General features: G+C 38.3%; 1 protein-coding gene across 3 annotated transcripts in view; it reads right to left on the reverse strand.

Annotated features, from left to right (window-relative positions):
- Positions 1-479: 479 nt before the first annotated feature.
- Positions 480-12,716, reverse strand: part of GNG4 (G protein subunit gamma 4) — a 41,455-nt gene continuing 29,218 nt past the window's right edge. For 2 of the 3 annotated variants that reach the window (XM_042848370.2, XM_042848371.2), the window contains one exon: positions 2,419-2,585. In XM_042848370.2, the coding sequence (XP_042704304.1) occupies positions 2,457-2,585 (129 nt within the window). In that variant the 3' untranslated portion in view covers positions 2,419-2,456. Of the gene's footprint in view, positions 528-2,418; positions 2,586-12,716 lie in introns of those variants that run through there. The other variant, XM_005291191.4, reaches the window with a different exon arrangement.

Raw genomic sequence — 12,716 nt, forward strand, 5'->3', positions numbered from 1 at the left:
CGTGTACACACACACACACACACACACACACACACACACACACACACACACACACACACACACACGTTAAACAGAACATGAACAGTCTGTAAAAATGGGAGAAGGGTATCCCATTTCCAAATAAAATTAGAGTCACATGGTATATTCTCCTCAGATATATTATATACATACAATACGCCAAGTATGGATTACATATTTACCCCCTTTTTACTGTAAGCACAGAAGAGTCTCAGGAGGTATAAAATTAATTATCTTGATTTGGCTGAGTTTTGGACTTATCTTTGTTCAAGAGGATGAAAGTTGTTATAAACATGCTAGTGGGTTATTAGAAAACAAGAACAGACATTTAAGACTAATTCCATCAGTGTTTCAGAGTGCAGACCATCATGCACAAAACAATGAGTTGTTTTCATTTCAAAATAAGTTTACCAATGAACAGACTTGATTTTTGTAAACACAGCTTTTTTAAACCCTGATGCGCAAGTGTATTTGATGTGGCTCTTTAATTTGCAGACATTAGAAGTAATCTGAAATAGAAAACAAGAATTCTAAATAAGCTGTTGCAATATTAAAATGCTAGATGAGATTGTGTTAATGAGCCACAAATGCAAACTCATACAAAACCTTTGAGAATACAGCTGTGTGGCCTACATTCCCCTCACTCTATTCTATTAAAACTGTATACACTGAGGAAGGACAAGTGAACATGTTACCATGGTGATCAGAACAGCCTTATCAAAGTTACAACATCATTTACTATGTAGAAAGGATTCCCTAAAAGACCTTATTAAGCAAGAAGAAACACAATGATTTTTTTTTAAAGTTTTCAGAAAACAATTTTTTGTTCCACTTATAATAAGGTATCTGATATATAGGGCCTTTCATTTTCAGTTGTTATTTTATTTAATTTTTCCCAGGAATTTATCAGTGTTTATTACCACAACAACAAAAACAGGTGAAAATCAGTGCAAAAAAAAATCTAGCTCCTAATGAAGTCAATGACAAAACTTCTACTGGGGGACAGATAGCGCAGTGGTTTGAGCATTGGCCTCCTAAACCAAGGGTTGTGAGTTCAATCCTTCAAGGGGCCATTTAGGGAATCTGGGACAAAAATCTGTCAGGGGATTGGTCCTGCTTTGAGCAGGGGGTTGGACTAGATGACCTCCTGCGGTCTCTTCTAACCCTGATAGTCTATTGACTTCAATGGGAACAGGATTTGGCTGAAGCCTTACACTTTCACACACTGAGAACATTGTATGCAATGAACGAGCATGTCAAGACAGCACAGAACATCTAAACCTATAGGAGTCTTCTGGCACATTCTTCAAGGCACTGTGACAGACATCTGCATTTGCCATTCCCAATGCCTTGACATTTTGTTCTGGAGGGATTGTATAGATAGGATCAGATATTGAAAAATAAGCAATACAGCAGTGGTTATTTCAGTGTGGGTGCAGACTGTAAATGTAAACATTTAATTAAGGTGAAAGATATACCACTCATGCTCAGTACATCATCCTCATCATCTTCTAGATGCATCTATTTTAAATAAAGTATTTATATTTCACACATTCCTCACTGAGGGCTTACACGAGGGCAGGTTTGAGGCTTTAAAGTCTATGTTGCAATCAGCAGCAAGTATTAGCTAAGGGCCTACTTTATTTCTGTTCAAAAGCAGCAGCATAACGTGCTCCATAGAACAGCCAAACTGAAAGAATGAACAAGGATTTACTCAAAGCTTCCTACAAGTTTATATCATTACAATTTTAGAATGGGAGGTAAATGGCTTTTTGTATTTCTATAAGCCTTCTTGGTGCAGAGTTAAGCTAAAGGAAAAAAGCAAGCCCTAGATTGTGTGCTCCTTTATTTTCTTCAGTAAAGGAAATTTCAGACTCACAATGTTGCTTAATTCCACCAAGTTTTAAAGTAAAATTTGCTACAGTGTTCACTAAACATCCACATTTATAAATACCATTTACTGTACAGGATTGACCGTTCCAAGCAGCATTACAGCAGTAATGGACGTTCTGCTTCAAGAGAGGTCATTCTGCCTTTGTTAGATATAAATTTGTAAAGGCAAATGAAAATAAATTACTCACCTTTCTAAGAAAATGAAAATTAAAAATAGGTTCAAGAATATGTATGACTGATTTTGGCCTCAGAAAAATCTATGACTGGCAAAGATATCTACCATTTAATATTATATTTGGTTCTTTCATGAAAAACCAAAACAATCTTTATTGATAACTGAAATTATTAAACTCATGCATTGGCAGGAAAGTGAGGATATCCTAAATCTGCATGTAAACCACTTATTTACCATAAAAATTTATTGTGCTTCTAAAAAGATTGTAACTGTGGGTTTAATTGTTGATAACTCAGGGAAAATCTAATGCTAAAAGCATGCACCATCAGTAATGGATTTTCACAAAGGACATTTTTAATTACAAACTGACTCAAAGGATAGTACAAAAGAATTTCTTCTCCCTGAAGGGATTTTCAGATGCAGGCACTGGTATAATAAGGGGATCTTCTCCAATATGAGCATCACAGTATGCCAATAAATCAGCTGCAGCCTTGGATACCTATTGGAGAAAAGAACGTGATAACCATTATTAAACTTGTGATACTGAAATAGTCAGCGTTGTTTAAACATTCCCATTAAGCATAAAATATCAGAAGTCCCCTTATGAAAGCAGCAGATGATCAGCGTATCCACTTTTCAAGGTATTAGACCAAAGGTCTGAACCTGCTCTTACAAGGCCAGATCATTCTTTTACATTGTTTTCCAACATAGGGGATAGGAAACAGTCTTGATTCATGAAGTTTCTTCCTAACTGTTTCCTCAGGGGCAAACAGTGAGTTTAATACCCTTTGTGAAGTCACCAATTAATGTGATAAATATAGCATTAATTATCATCTGAATCTTAGAGTAAATTGTCTTAACATTTATTTGTACTTATTCTTTCATATTCATGGGATAAATCCAAATCTTCCAAAATACGCAGGTAAAAGTTTTATTTTTTTCTGTCCTTATGGAAAAGTCTGATAGAAATTTAACAGAAAATGAAAAACTTTCTTATAGGGGTTTTTGAACTATACTACACAATTTAACAGATATCTACCTCCCTGTTATACAATTTTGTGAACATTAACCTTTCTATGTGTTTTAGCCACTCTATTGGAATGTATGTAGAGAGATTTTTATAAAGCCCTATTGGTTTCATACCTATCAAATTCTATAATTTTTCCATACAGATGTACCACTCTCCTCAATTCAGTGCTACACAAAACACATACTGATTTGTGTGCTGGGGTCAATTACAATATATTGATTTCCATTTCATGCAAAAATGTTCCTCATTAGCTGAAATCCTTCAACATTACTCTATTAAGTCTCAACAGGTTTCTTTACTGGAGGACTTTAATGGGAGCTAAGGATGCCCAGCGCCTTGGAGAATGAGACCCAATATGAGTATTAATTGTTAGCCTTCAGGATGCATTGTAAGGCTTGGTCTACACTACCCCCCTAATTCGAACTAAGGTACGCAACTTCAGCTACGTGAATAACGTAGCTGAAGTTCGAAGTACCTTAGTTCGAATTAGTTCGAACTTACCTTGGTCCACACTCGGCAGGCAGGCTCCCCCGTCGACTCCGCGGTACTCCTCTCGCCGAGCTGGAGTACCGCAGTCGACGGCGAGCACTTCCGGGTTCGACTTATCGCGTCCAGACTAGACGCGATAAGTCGAACCCAGAAGTTCGATTTCCAGCCGTTGAACTAGCGGGTAAGTGTAGCCAAGGCCTAAGTCTCACTTATTTTCCTCAGGCCTTTGTGATAGGGCTATGGCACCTAGTCATCCTGTGTCACAAAGTATGTGGAGTATTTTTGTATCCTTTGACTGCCTGGCTGGCTATTTCTGCTACGTGAGTTGAGCCATTAAAATTTTTCTTTTTGTTTTTTTAAAAGATTATTGTATCTTAAGTATTGGGACAGTGCCCAGAGCTTCGGATAGGTGCTCTTTTTGTCAGTCAAGCTATATTAAAATAATGGTGTCCAAATAAAGGACAACGATGTGCCAAGTTCTCCCTTCAATTATAGACTGAGCTCAGTATGATTGCACCTGTATAAACGAGAGGAGAATTTGTGCCTAAATTTCCTATGTTCTCTAAAGAATTTGTAATCAGCCTCAAAACTCTAGCCTGCTCATGCATAGCTTCCTTTGGCAAGCGCCCAAACCTCCAGAGGGCTTTGGATCAGGCCCATAACATCAATGGGAACCTTTCCAATGACTTCAATAAGCTTTTAATCATGCTCCATATGAACTTTCCAATCCGTTTTCATATCAAGGAACAATTTATTCCATACAATTTTGTACTAACTAAAACATGGTGATCTGCTAGAAAATTTAAAACCGACCAAATATTTATGATTGGAATCCCATTACAGACTCCACTCCTTAGCTGAAGAAATCAAAATGTTAAAGTCACGATAACTAGTTTGTAGCAAGTGAACCATGCCGAGAGAGAGAAGGTTGGGCAGAGGCATTACACATGAACAACGAATCACTGGGGCAATACATAGCTAGGAAAAACAGTATTACATAGGGCAGGAAAAAAGTTCAGTTGAGCAAATCTTGAGGGGAAAGAGGTCTGCAGAAAGGAATAATACTTTAGAAAAAGAAACAGGAAAATAAAATGGGTGAGAAAGGAAGAAAGTAAAAGAGGTGGAAGGAGACTGTTTCCCTATTATTTTCAGACTCCCTCAAATATCTACTGGGTGAGATGTGACAAAGGAAAAGATGATTTTTCACTTTCTTCTGGAGCTGGTCAGGGATCGGACAGGTCTGAATTGTAATAACCAAAGAGAATAGCAGAATCTTTTCAGCAAATTTTGATGGGATTTTCATTTAAATTCACTGGAGAATTTAAAGAGACTCTACAAGGAGCCTTGCTGTGTATATTAAGGACAAGATCATTGCCCACACTCCAGAAAGACAAGCCAGAAGATGGCACAATGAGCTCTCCCTTACTAATGACCCTTGCAGGAACTGTGCAAAGTACAACTTTGTGTTTCATTGAATGGTAGGCAAATTACTCTGGCTAATGGGTAGGCCATGGCCCTAGAGGGAATGTATGCTACTGCATTCTGGAGCATAAGGAGAAATGAGTGTGTTGCCCCGGATTACAACTTGACTGATCTCTCCGCTTTTCCATTCTCACTCCTGATCAGACTCAACTTCACCTCACAATCTTCAAGGCAGAGTTCTCCCCAACTCACTGAGCTCGTCCTGAATTCACTTGTGTAAATTTAACCCTCAAAGCCAGATCTGCCTCCACAGACATCAAATCCATTACTCTGTAAGGTTATGTCATGTGCCTCAAACAACTTCACTACTGTAAAGAGCTATTACATAGTAAATAAATCTTTAAGCCTACCTCCACAACAAGCTGAAATAAAGTTTAGCTAAAGATGCTTGGTGGGTTCATTCTGAATTATTAAACAGCAGAATAAGAAGACATTTTACCCATGAAGCCGATTCTCCATTACATTTAGGGCCTGATCCTGCAAGCCCAGCATGCACAGAACTGACATTGACTTCAGTGAGAGTTCTGTACACAGGGGACTGATCTTTCTGTAACTGTCTGCTGCCTATCATAGACAGTCAATTTATGAAAGGTAACAAATCTGAACATTAAAAAAACCCACAGATTTCCACTGGATGGGAAAGGAAAGAATAGTTTTCTACCATCACCTTTTGAGAAAAATAAAGAATGTAATTCCACTGCCCTACCACACAAACACCAATGTGACTGAATATGAAGACTGGGAATGATGGCAGAAGTTCCAATTTCTAGAATGCTGATGGGTTAGAATGTTGATTGGTTACAAGTTCTTTATATGGCATGATGTCTGAGAGCACAGTGATATGCACGGTCACAGCAATTCAAGATGAAAAAACCTATTACTGAGTCCATCCCTAGGCTAAGGCATGATATAGCCCCCACATCTAACTTATAAACCAATTTATGAATAGGAAAAGGGAACACTTCCAGAAACAGAGAGTTGGCGTACCTTTCAACAGTATATTAAAACAACACTTCAGATTTACTAACGTCAGAACAAGAATCACAAGTGAGTTGTAGACTCACTATAGTATGATGCAACAGTACCCACTTACAACAAGCAACGAAGCAGCACAGGCCAACATTTCAGTTCAATGACTGTCACAAGCTACAACCTCCATCTTCTTCCCCATACCAAGCCCAATAACTTTTTTTATGGGGGGAACCCCCCCCCCTCAGGTTTACACTGCATTAGGGCTGTTGGAGTAGCTCCCTGGCGGCTATAGAGCTACAGCAGTTGACTATTTACAACAATAGCAAAAAAGTTAGTGGTCATACTCCAACAGCACTAAGTCACATCAGGGTGAGCTTTTATAGGTTACGGACATATTTCTGTCAGCACCCAAGAGGTGTGCTGCAACAGCCTACTAATGCATACCCTGCTGTGCCTTATTTCTATATGTAATGTACTGTGTCATTATCACATTTGAAATACAGGAAATGTTAAATAAAGGACATGATTTTAAACTTTAATAACAGTTGCTCACCTTAAAATATTCAAGCTGAATGCTGCTTGGCAGTTTCTGTTCAATGTTGCATGGCTCAGGACTACTTTTATCAATATAAAAAAAATCAAGTGAACCTAACAAATGATTTGCATCAATCCTTCCCTATTTCCCCAATAAAACTGTGGCTTCTGTTTCATAAAAACTCATTTACATCTGCCACAGAAATGGCTACAATAATCAGAATTCATCGGTCAAACTGAAGTCTAACAAAGTTAACAACACGAGTGCTTCTTTAACACCTCCCCTTTTTTACTGTATTAAAATATGTATTTGCCCAATCTCCCATTTTACATATCATGCTTTTCTACTCCCCTTAGGATAAAGGGAGTACCTAGTTGTCAAAGTTATCAAATAGTTGTGATGCTGAAAACAACTGGCAGCCTCAGGAGGACTGTGGAATTTTACCATTACATTTCAGAACAACAGAGGTGATTAAAACAGCCCAAGTTAGAATGTAATCCTGTTAGCTAGCTGTACTATAATTATAAGCTTCAAATGACAAGGGAAAATGCTGCAATTACTATGTCATCTGCCTTGTCATAGATTGTGACTAATTACTATCATTGCTATGACACCCACTCCGCTTATTCCTTTGCATCCAAAAATCAACAGATCCACACACATTTCTCAGCAACCCTGCCGCTTATCTCATAACATTATTCAGAGGCAGTTAGGGATATTTTCTACTTCCTTTTGAAAAAAAGGAAACGAAGTAATAGCTGATACTATATGATACTTAAGTGTTTCAGCATTCCTTCTTGCTGAATTTTTCTACTCATGAAGGTGAAGAGCTCAAACAGAACTCAGAGCCTCTATTCATGGGACAACTATGGTGCAGCCAGTTGCAGCACTACATTCTCTTAACCTTTCTCAATTTCGATGACCTTCCTGGTTAGCAGGAATCAGATCTTCCATAGGCACCAGTAGTTGTTCTTGGGGCATCTCTTAGGTAGGAGCCATTATCTATATCAGTATCCTGATTCCATGCTGTGGGATCGATCCTCACCTTCTGTAGTAAGATGACACCAAACTCAGTTTACTATTCTTCTACTGTAACTCATTCTTCAGGCTTATCATATGCCATCAACAACAGCATTCCCCCAGACACTGGTACACGTACCAGTATTGATGCTTCCAGCTTTTATGACTAGTAGAAGTCTAGCCTCTCCCTCTCTTTAATGAGCTTCCTTGTTGGACTCCAGTGCACTGGCACTGCTTGCTTCTCTGATGGGCCATGGTGCTTGCTTTCTAGTCAGTTATGAACAATTTAAGCTGCAATGGAGTATGGGCACCTCCAAATGCAACTTTTAGGACCACAAATCTTTGATATGAGCAGGCTCACATAACCTCTGCTGGTTACAGCATGTGAGGCAGCCACAGACAAGGTGATGTGCAATGGAGCCCTTTTTGTTCCTTTATGATGTATGAAGGTGGTCTAGAAAGTTTATTTTAAGAAAAACATTTTTTATTCCTTTTTTTCTTCTCATTAGAAATTCAGGCCTTATCTACTCTGGAAGACTGATTGGATAGTGAAGCAATTTTTATTCAAACTATTTAAAAACCATTTGTTTTTTATTAATGTCTATTTAACTTAAATAGTTAAGAAACACTTGGGAAAAAGGACATCTTTAAGATTCAGCACTGCTACCTCTTCAGTAAAGATCTGCAAGAGCTCTAAATTCACATCTTGAGACTACCAATGAGTCTTTCAGTAGAGACAGGATAGACCAAATTTGTTATGTCTGCTATTTCTAAGGTTAAAAAATAATAAAAAAAAGCAGTCAGAGGAAACCCTTTAAGCCGAGCCCATGTCCCCAACCTCTTAACATCTCTTTTCAAGTTTTCTTTGATCATAAAAATAAGGCACAAACTCAACTGTTTTCTCCTTTGCAAGTCACCTTTAGGCTATTAAGCTAATACAGTTGCCATGAAAGACTTGGAGCCACTGGTTTTTCAGCACCTTATAAATTGCTATGATACAAATTTCTGTTTAGTTTGACCTTACATCAGGTACCAAAATGCAACTGGAAAACAAATGATTGGGCTTTTAAGCTATCTGGGCCTTAGGCCTGCCTCAGCTGTCCATAAGTAAACTGACAACAAAAAAGCCTCATTTCCCTTCTGCCTTTGTTGTTTTATATTTAGTTACAGAGCATTACTTTGTACTTCTAACACATTACGTTGTCCCCACTAATTTCCCCGAACAAGTCCTTATCAATAGCTAGGCTGTAGTTTGGTGCTGTAGTAGCTGTTTTAAGATAATGCCTAGTAAATGAAATTATGTTTTACAGGGAAAAAAAGCCAACTGAAAACGGAGTTTTTGAAAAACGGGGATCTTAGTGCAGATACACAAGAACAAACAGATTTTCACTAAATGAAATGCAAATATGAATGTACATGTATTCATGACAATTTCATCATCATGTAATAAAGAGGTGAAATATAATTAAAGCTGTGTTTATATAGTTTTCAATGGAACTTTGTGTAAGCAGTTTCCAATGATTGGTGAATAGATTTAGATAAAATAAAAGCACCAGTGATAATTGATATTCTGACTATTCACCTAAACGCAAGAGTGCCTTTATTCACTCAGTAATTACTAAAATGCCTGTATGACATTGAATTAGAAAGAAAATACTATTTATATGTAGATGATGCAGTTTTTAAATACACAATCACATATTTTTTCTCCCACAGGTACCCTGCCTCATTTAGTACATAGGATGGATTCACAAGGAGGCCAAGTTAAGGTTGCATGGGTAATCTTGTAACTGGCACTATCTAACAGTGCTTGGCTTTATAACTTAAATAACTGTCTTTTAACTTTTTTTTTATTGTAATGTGCTGAAGTGTCACTTTAATTCTGGGGAGGTTATCACATCCAAAGATACTGTAACTTTTAAATGAGTGCTTTGAAGACTTACAGATTAAATATAGCATTTCAGAAATTTAAACAAGAACTTTTCAGCTTTTTAATGACTACATTTGAGAATGGTATAAATTCTAGGGTAGTAGGTTTTATTGAGTTTTTTTAAATACAAAACGTGATTCCCTTGTATTGATTTTGCAATTATTTTAAATGTGTATTTGAACAACAGCTTGGCTGCTGTACTTCTTCCATCTAGTCCTGCAGTAAATTTATTGTACTATTTGGGGGACAGAGTGGATAAAAACTAGGGTGAGATTCTCACTCCGATTCCATCCCCTGTATGTCAGGTAAGGGGGCAAGAGCAACTTAAACAGTTCTTTAGACCCCCAAATGTGGCCAAGAGAATTCCCCCCACACAGTTATTGAGGAAGATAGCTGTGAGGCAGCCATCTAAGAATGCCTTAAAAGCCCTGGCAAAGGAGATGTGAAAGGTGCATCAAAGGTGGTCCTGCAGCTAGGATTCCAGACAGCATTGCAACCTATAGGGCAGTCTCAGAAGGATGTCATCATTTAGCTCCACAGGGATGTCTAAATTATGGTGGGTCACTTAGCCTCCAGAGAAGTCCAGAACTGGGAGAGCATAAAAAGCCATGTTAGATCCTCTTCCTCATGGACTTTGAGTTCTGTGCTGCACCTCTGATCTTTCTTGAGTTAACCAATGAATATGTATTTATATTGAGACATTTGATATGCGTTATCAGTGCAATCAAGCTTTTCCTGTAGAAGTGCATGGATTGGAGAGACTCCTTCTCAAATATGGTGGTTAAGATGATGGACCCAAATTTCCTCAACAATCACTTTGTTCTACTGTAGCTTTCCCACAGTAAATGAAAAGCGCTCAAATTTGGAAATAGAAAGAGTCAGAGATCCTTGTGTGTTTAATTTGGATTTTGTACATCCCTCAGATACTATGGCGTCCAATGTGGCAAGGGCAAGTTGTTTGAAAAAGGAAAGAACAAGAGGCAGATTGACATATGATAAACCTCCCACTATGTGTGGGGTTAAAAATACTGTTTTAAAAGTCTCTTACAACCTTTCATGTGTTAATGGATATTGGTCTTCATTACTAAAGAACACACGTGATTATGGTACTTCACAAACTCATAGAAATGTCTGGTAGGGACCTTGAAGTCATCAAGTCCATCCCCGTGTGTCAGGAACTCAGCTGGCTCTGGGCCTGGTTGTGTGGCAACCAAATGAGCTTGGCTGGGCCAAACAAACCCTCATTAAGTGACTGTGCTCCCTGACTGGACAGAGGGGCCAAGAGATCAGATCATCCTTTAAGCCTTTCAGCAACAGCAGCACAGTGGCTGCTCAATGTGTTCCATACTCACAGCTGCACCAAACCTGCTTCCTGTACCAGCCCTTGCTCCAACTGATGCCTGCCCCCACTACAGCCTTAGTCCCTTCCTTCTTCAGAACTCCTGGCGCCGACCACTGGCTTGTCTATTGACCATGACTCCAGCTCTGCCCTTTGGTTCTGTTCTGACTTCCAACTCCGACCATTATCTTGTTCCCTGATTTTGCCCCAGCCATTAGGCCAGATTCCTGTTCTGACCACTAAGTCACACCACCTACATAGTGGTCTGACACCCTGCACTGAGGAAGGACCAAGTAAACCTAGACCATTCTTGACACGTGTTTGTCCAAGCTGTTCTTAAAGCCTCCAGTGATGGGGAGTCTACAACCTCTCTTGGAAGCCTATTCCAGAGCTTAACTACCCTTGTAGTTAGAAAGTTTTTCCTAATACCGAACCAAAGATCTCCTTTGCTGCAGATTATGCCAATTACTTATTGTCCAACCTATACGGTACATGGAGAATAATTGATAACAATCTTCTTTATAATACATATCACTTAGTAAGAAACAACATCTTTAACATCTCTATAAATTTTTCTGGAATGGGAGCTAGACATTAAGCATTTGCTTTAGGTCTTTAAAAAAATAGGGAAAATATGTATATACAAATATTTTCCAAGTATCACCATTCCATGTGTAGGGTAAATAAATATTACTGATTATAGGAAAGCTATATGCTAGCAATACTAAGCTTATTCTAGATCATGCTATGCAATAACTAAACAGAAAAAGTAACCTTCACTTACCCAATAGATTATTTTAAAATATTCTATTCAAGAGCAGGTTGCATATTTAAGAAATTAAAGCCTATTAAAATTAACTTCTTGCAATGCAAACATTTATTGTACTCTTACACACGAGGAACATAAGAAACGCACAACATTTATGATGAAATTTGTAAAATGGTTAGCTGGAGGAAAATTTAATTAAACTGAAGTGGACTTGCTTAAAAGCACTCCCTCTCTCTTCCCTCTCATCCTTTATTTACTGACGGTTATGTTTTTCAGACATAGTGATTAGTGACTGTGTGTGCAACATGACATCTTAAAAGGAAGCTGATTTTCAGAGTGCTGAGTACATGCCCTTGAAAAACCAGGCCCTTCTAAGGTGACTAGTGATTCTGGGGGCCCAACTTGTCACCTTTTAAAATCTTGGCCTAATGGAAGACATAGGGAGAAATGAAAAGTAATAATTCTCCAATTTTCAGTTAAAAAAATATAATCTCTTCACCCCACATGCTTAACAAATACAGTTAAAGGTGTAATATTTAACCCACAAAAAGATGTCTTCAAATATCAGATGCAGACAAATCTGGAGAAGCCAAAATGAAATATTGCATCATTCAACTTAATTCCCCAGCGCAATGACAACTCTGCTGAACAAAATAAAGGTGAAATTGATTGTGTATTTTGTGTTTCATCTATGTTCAATGGTAACACAGAATGACAAAACAGTGATTTACAAGAGTGATGCAAATTCTAAGGGCCAAAATGTTCTAAAGGACAGCCTCCTTTACTATTGGTGCAATCTGCAACTGCAGAAACTGCTTTCACCTCAACCCAAATGCTGTTGGGCTTTGTCCTGCCATCAGGAAGAAAAGGGCTTGTGGCTCCTTTAAGGTTCCCCCTCCCCCCACTAATTACAAGATGAGTGCAAAGAGGACAGTTACCTGAGCCAAGGGCAATTGGATGAGGCTGACTCAGGTGGGATGCCAACTGTCTTGTGTATTGTAGGAGGGAAGGTATTTATAGACAGTTCTCTGCAGACCAGGGGTTCTCAAAATTGGGGTTGGGTC

Source organism: Chrysemys picta, chromosome 3 (assembly GCF_011386835.1).
Source record: "Chrysemys picta bellii isolate R12L10 chromosome 3, ASM1138683v2, whole genome shotgun sequence".
NCBI classification, from domain to species: Eukaryota; Metazoa; Chordata; order Testudines; family Emydidae; genus Chrysemys; species Chrysemys picta.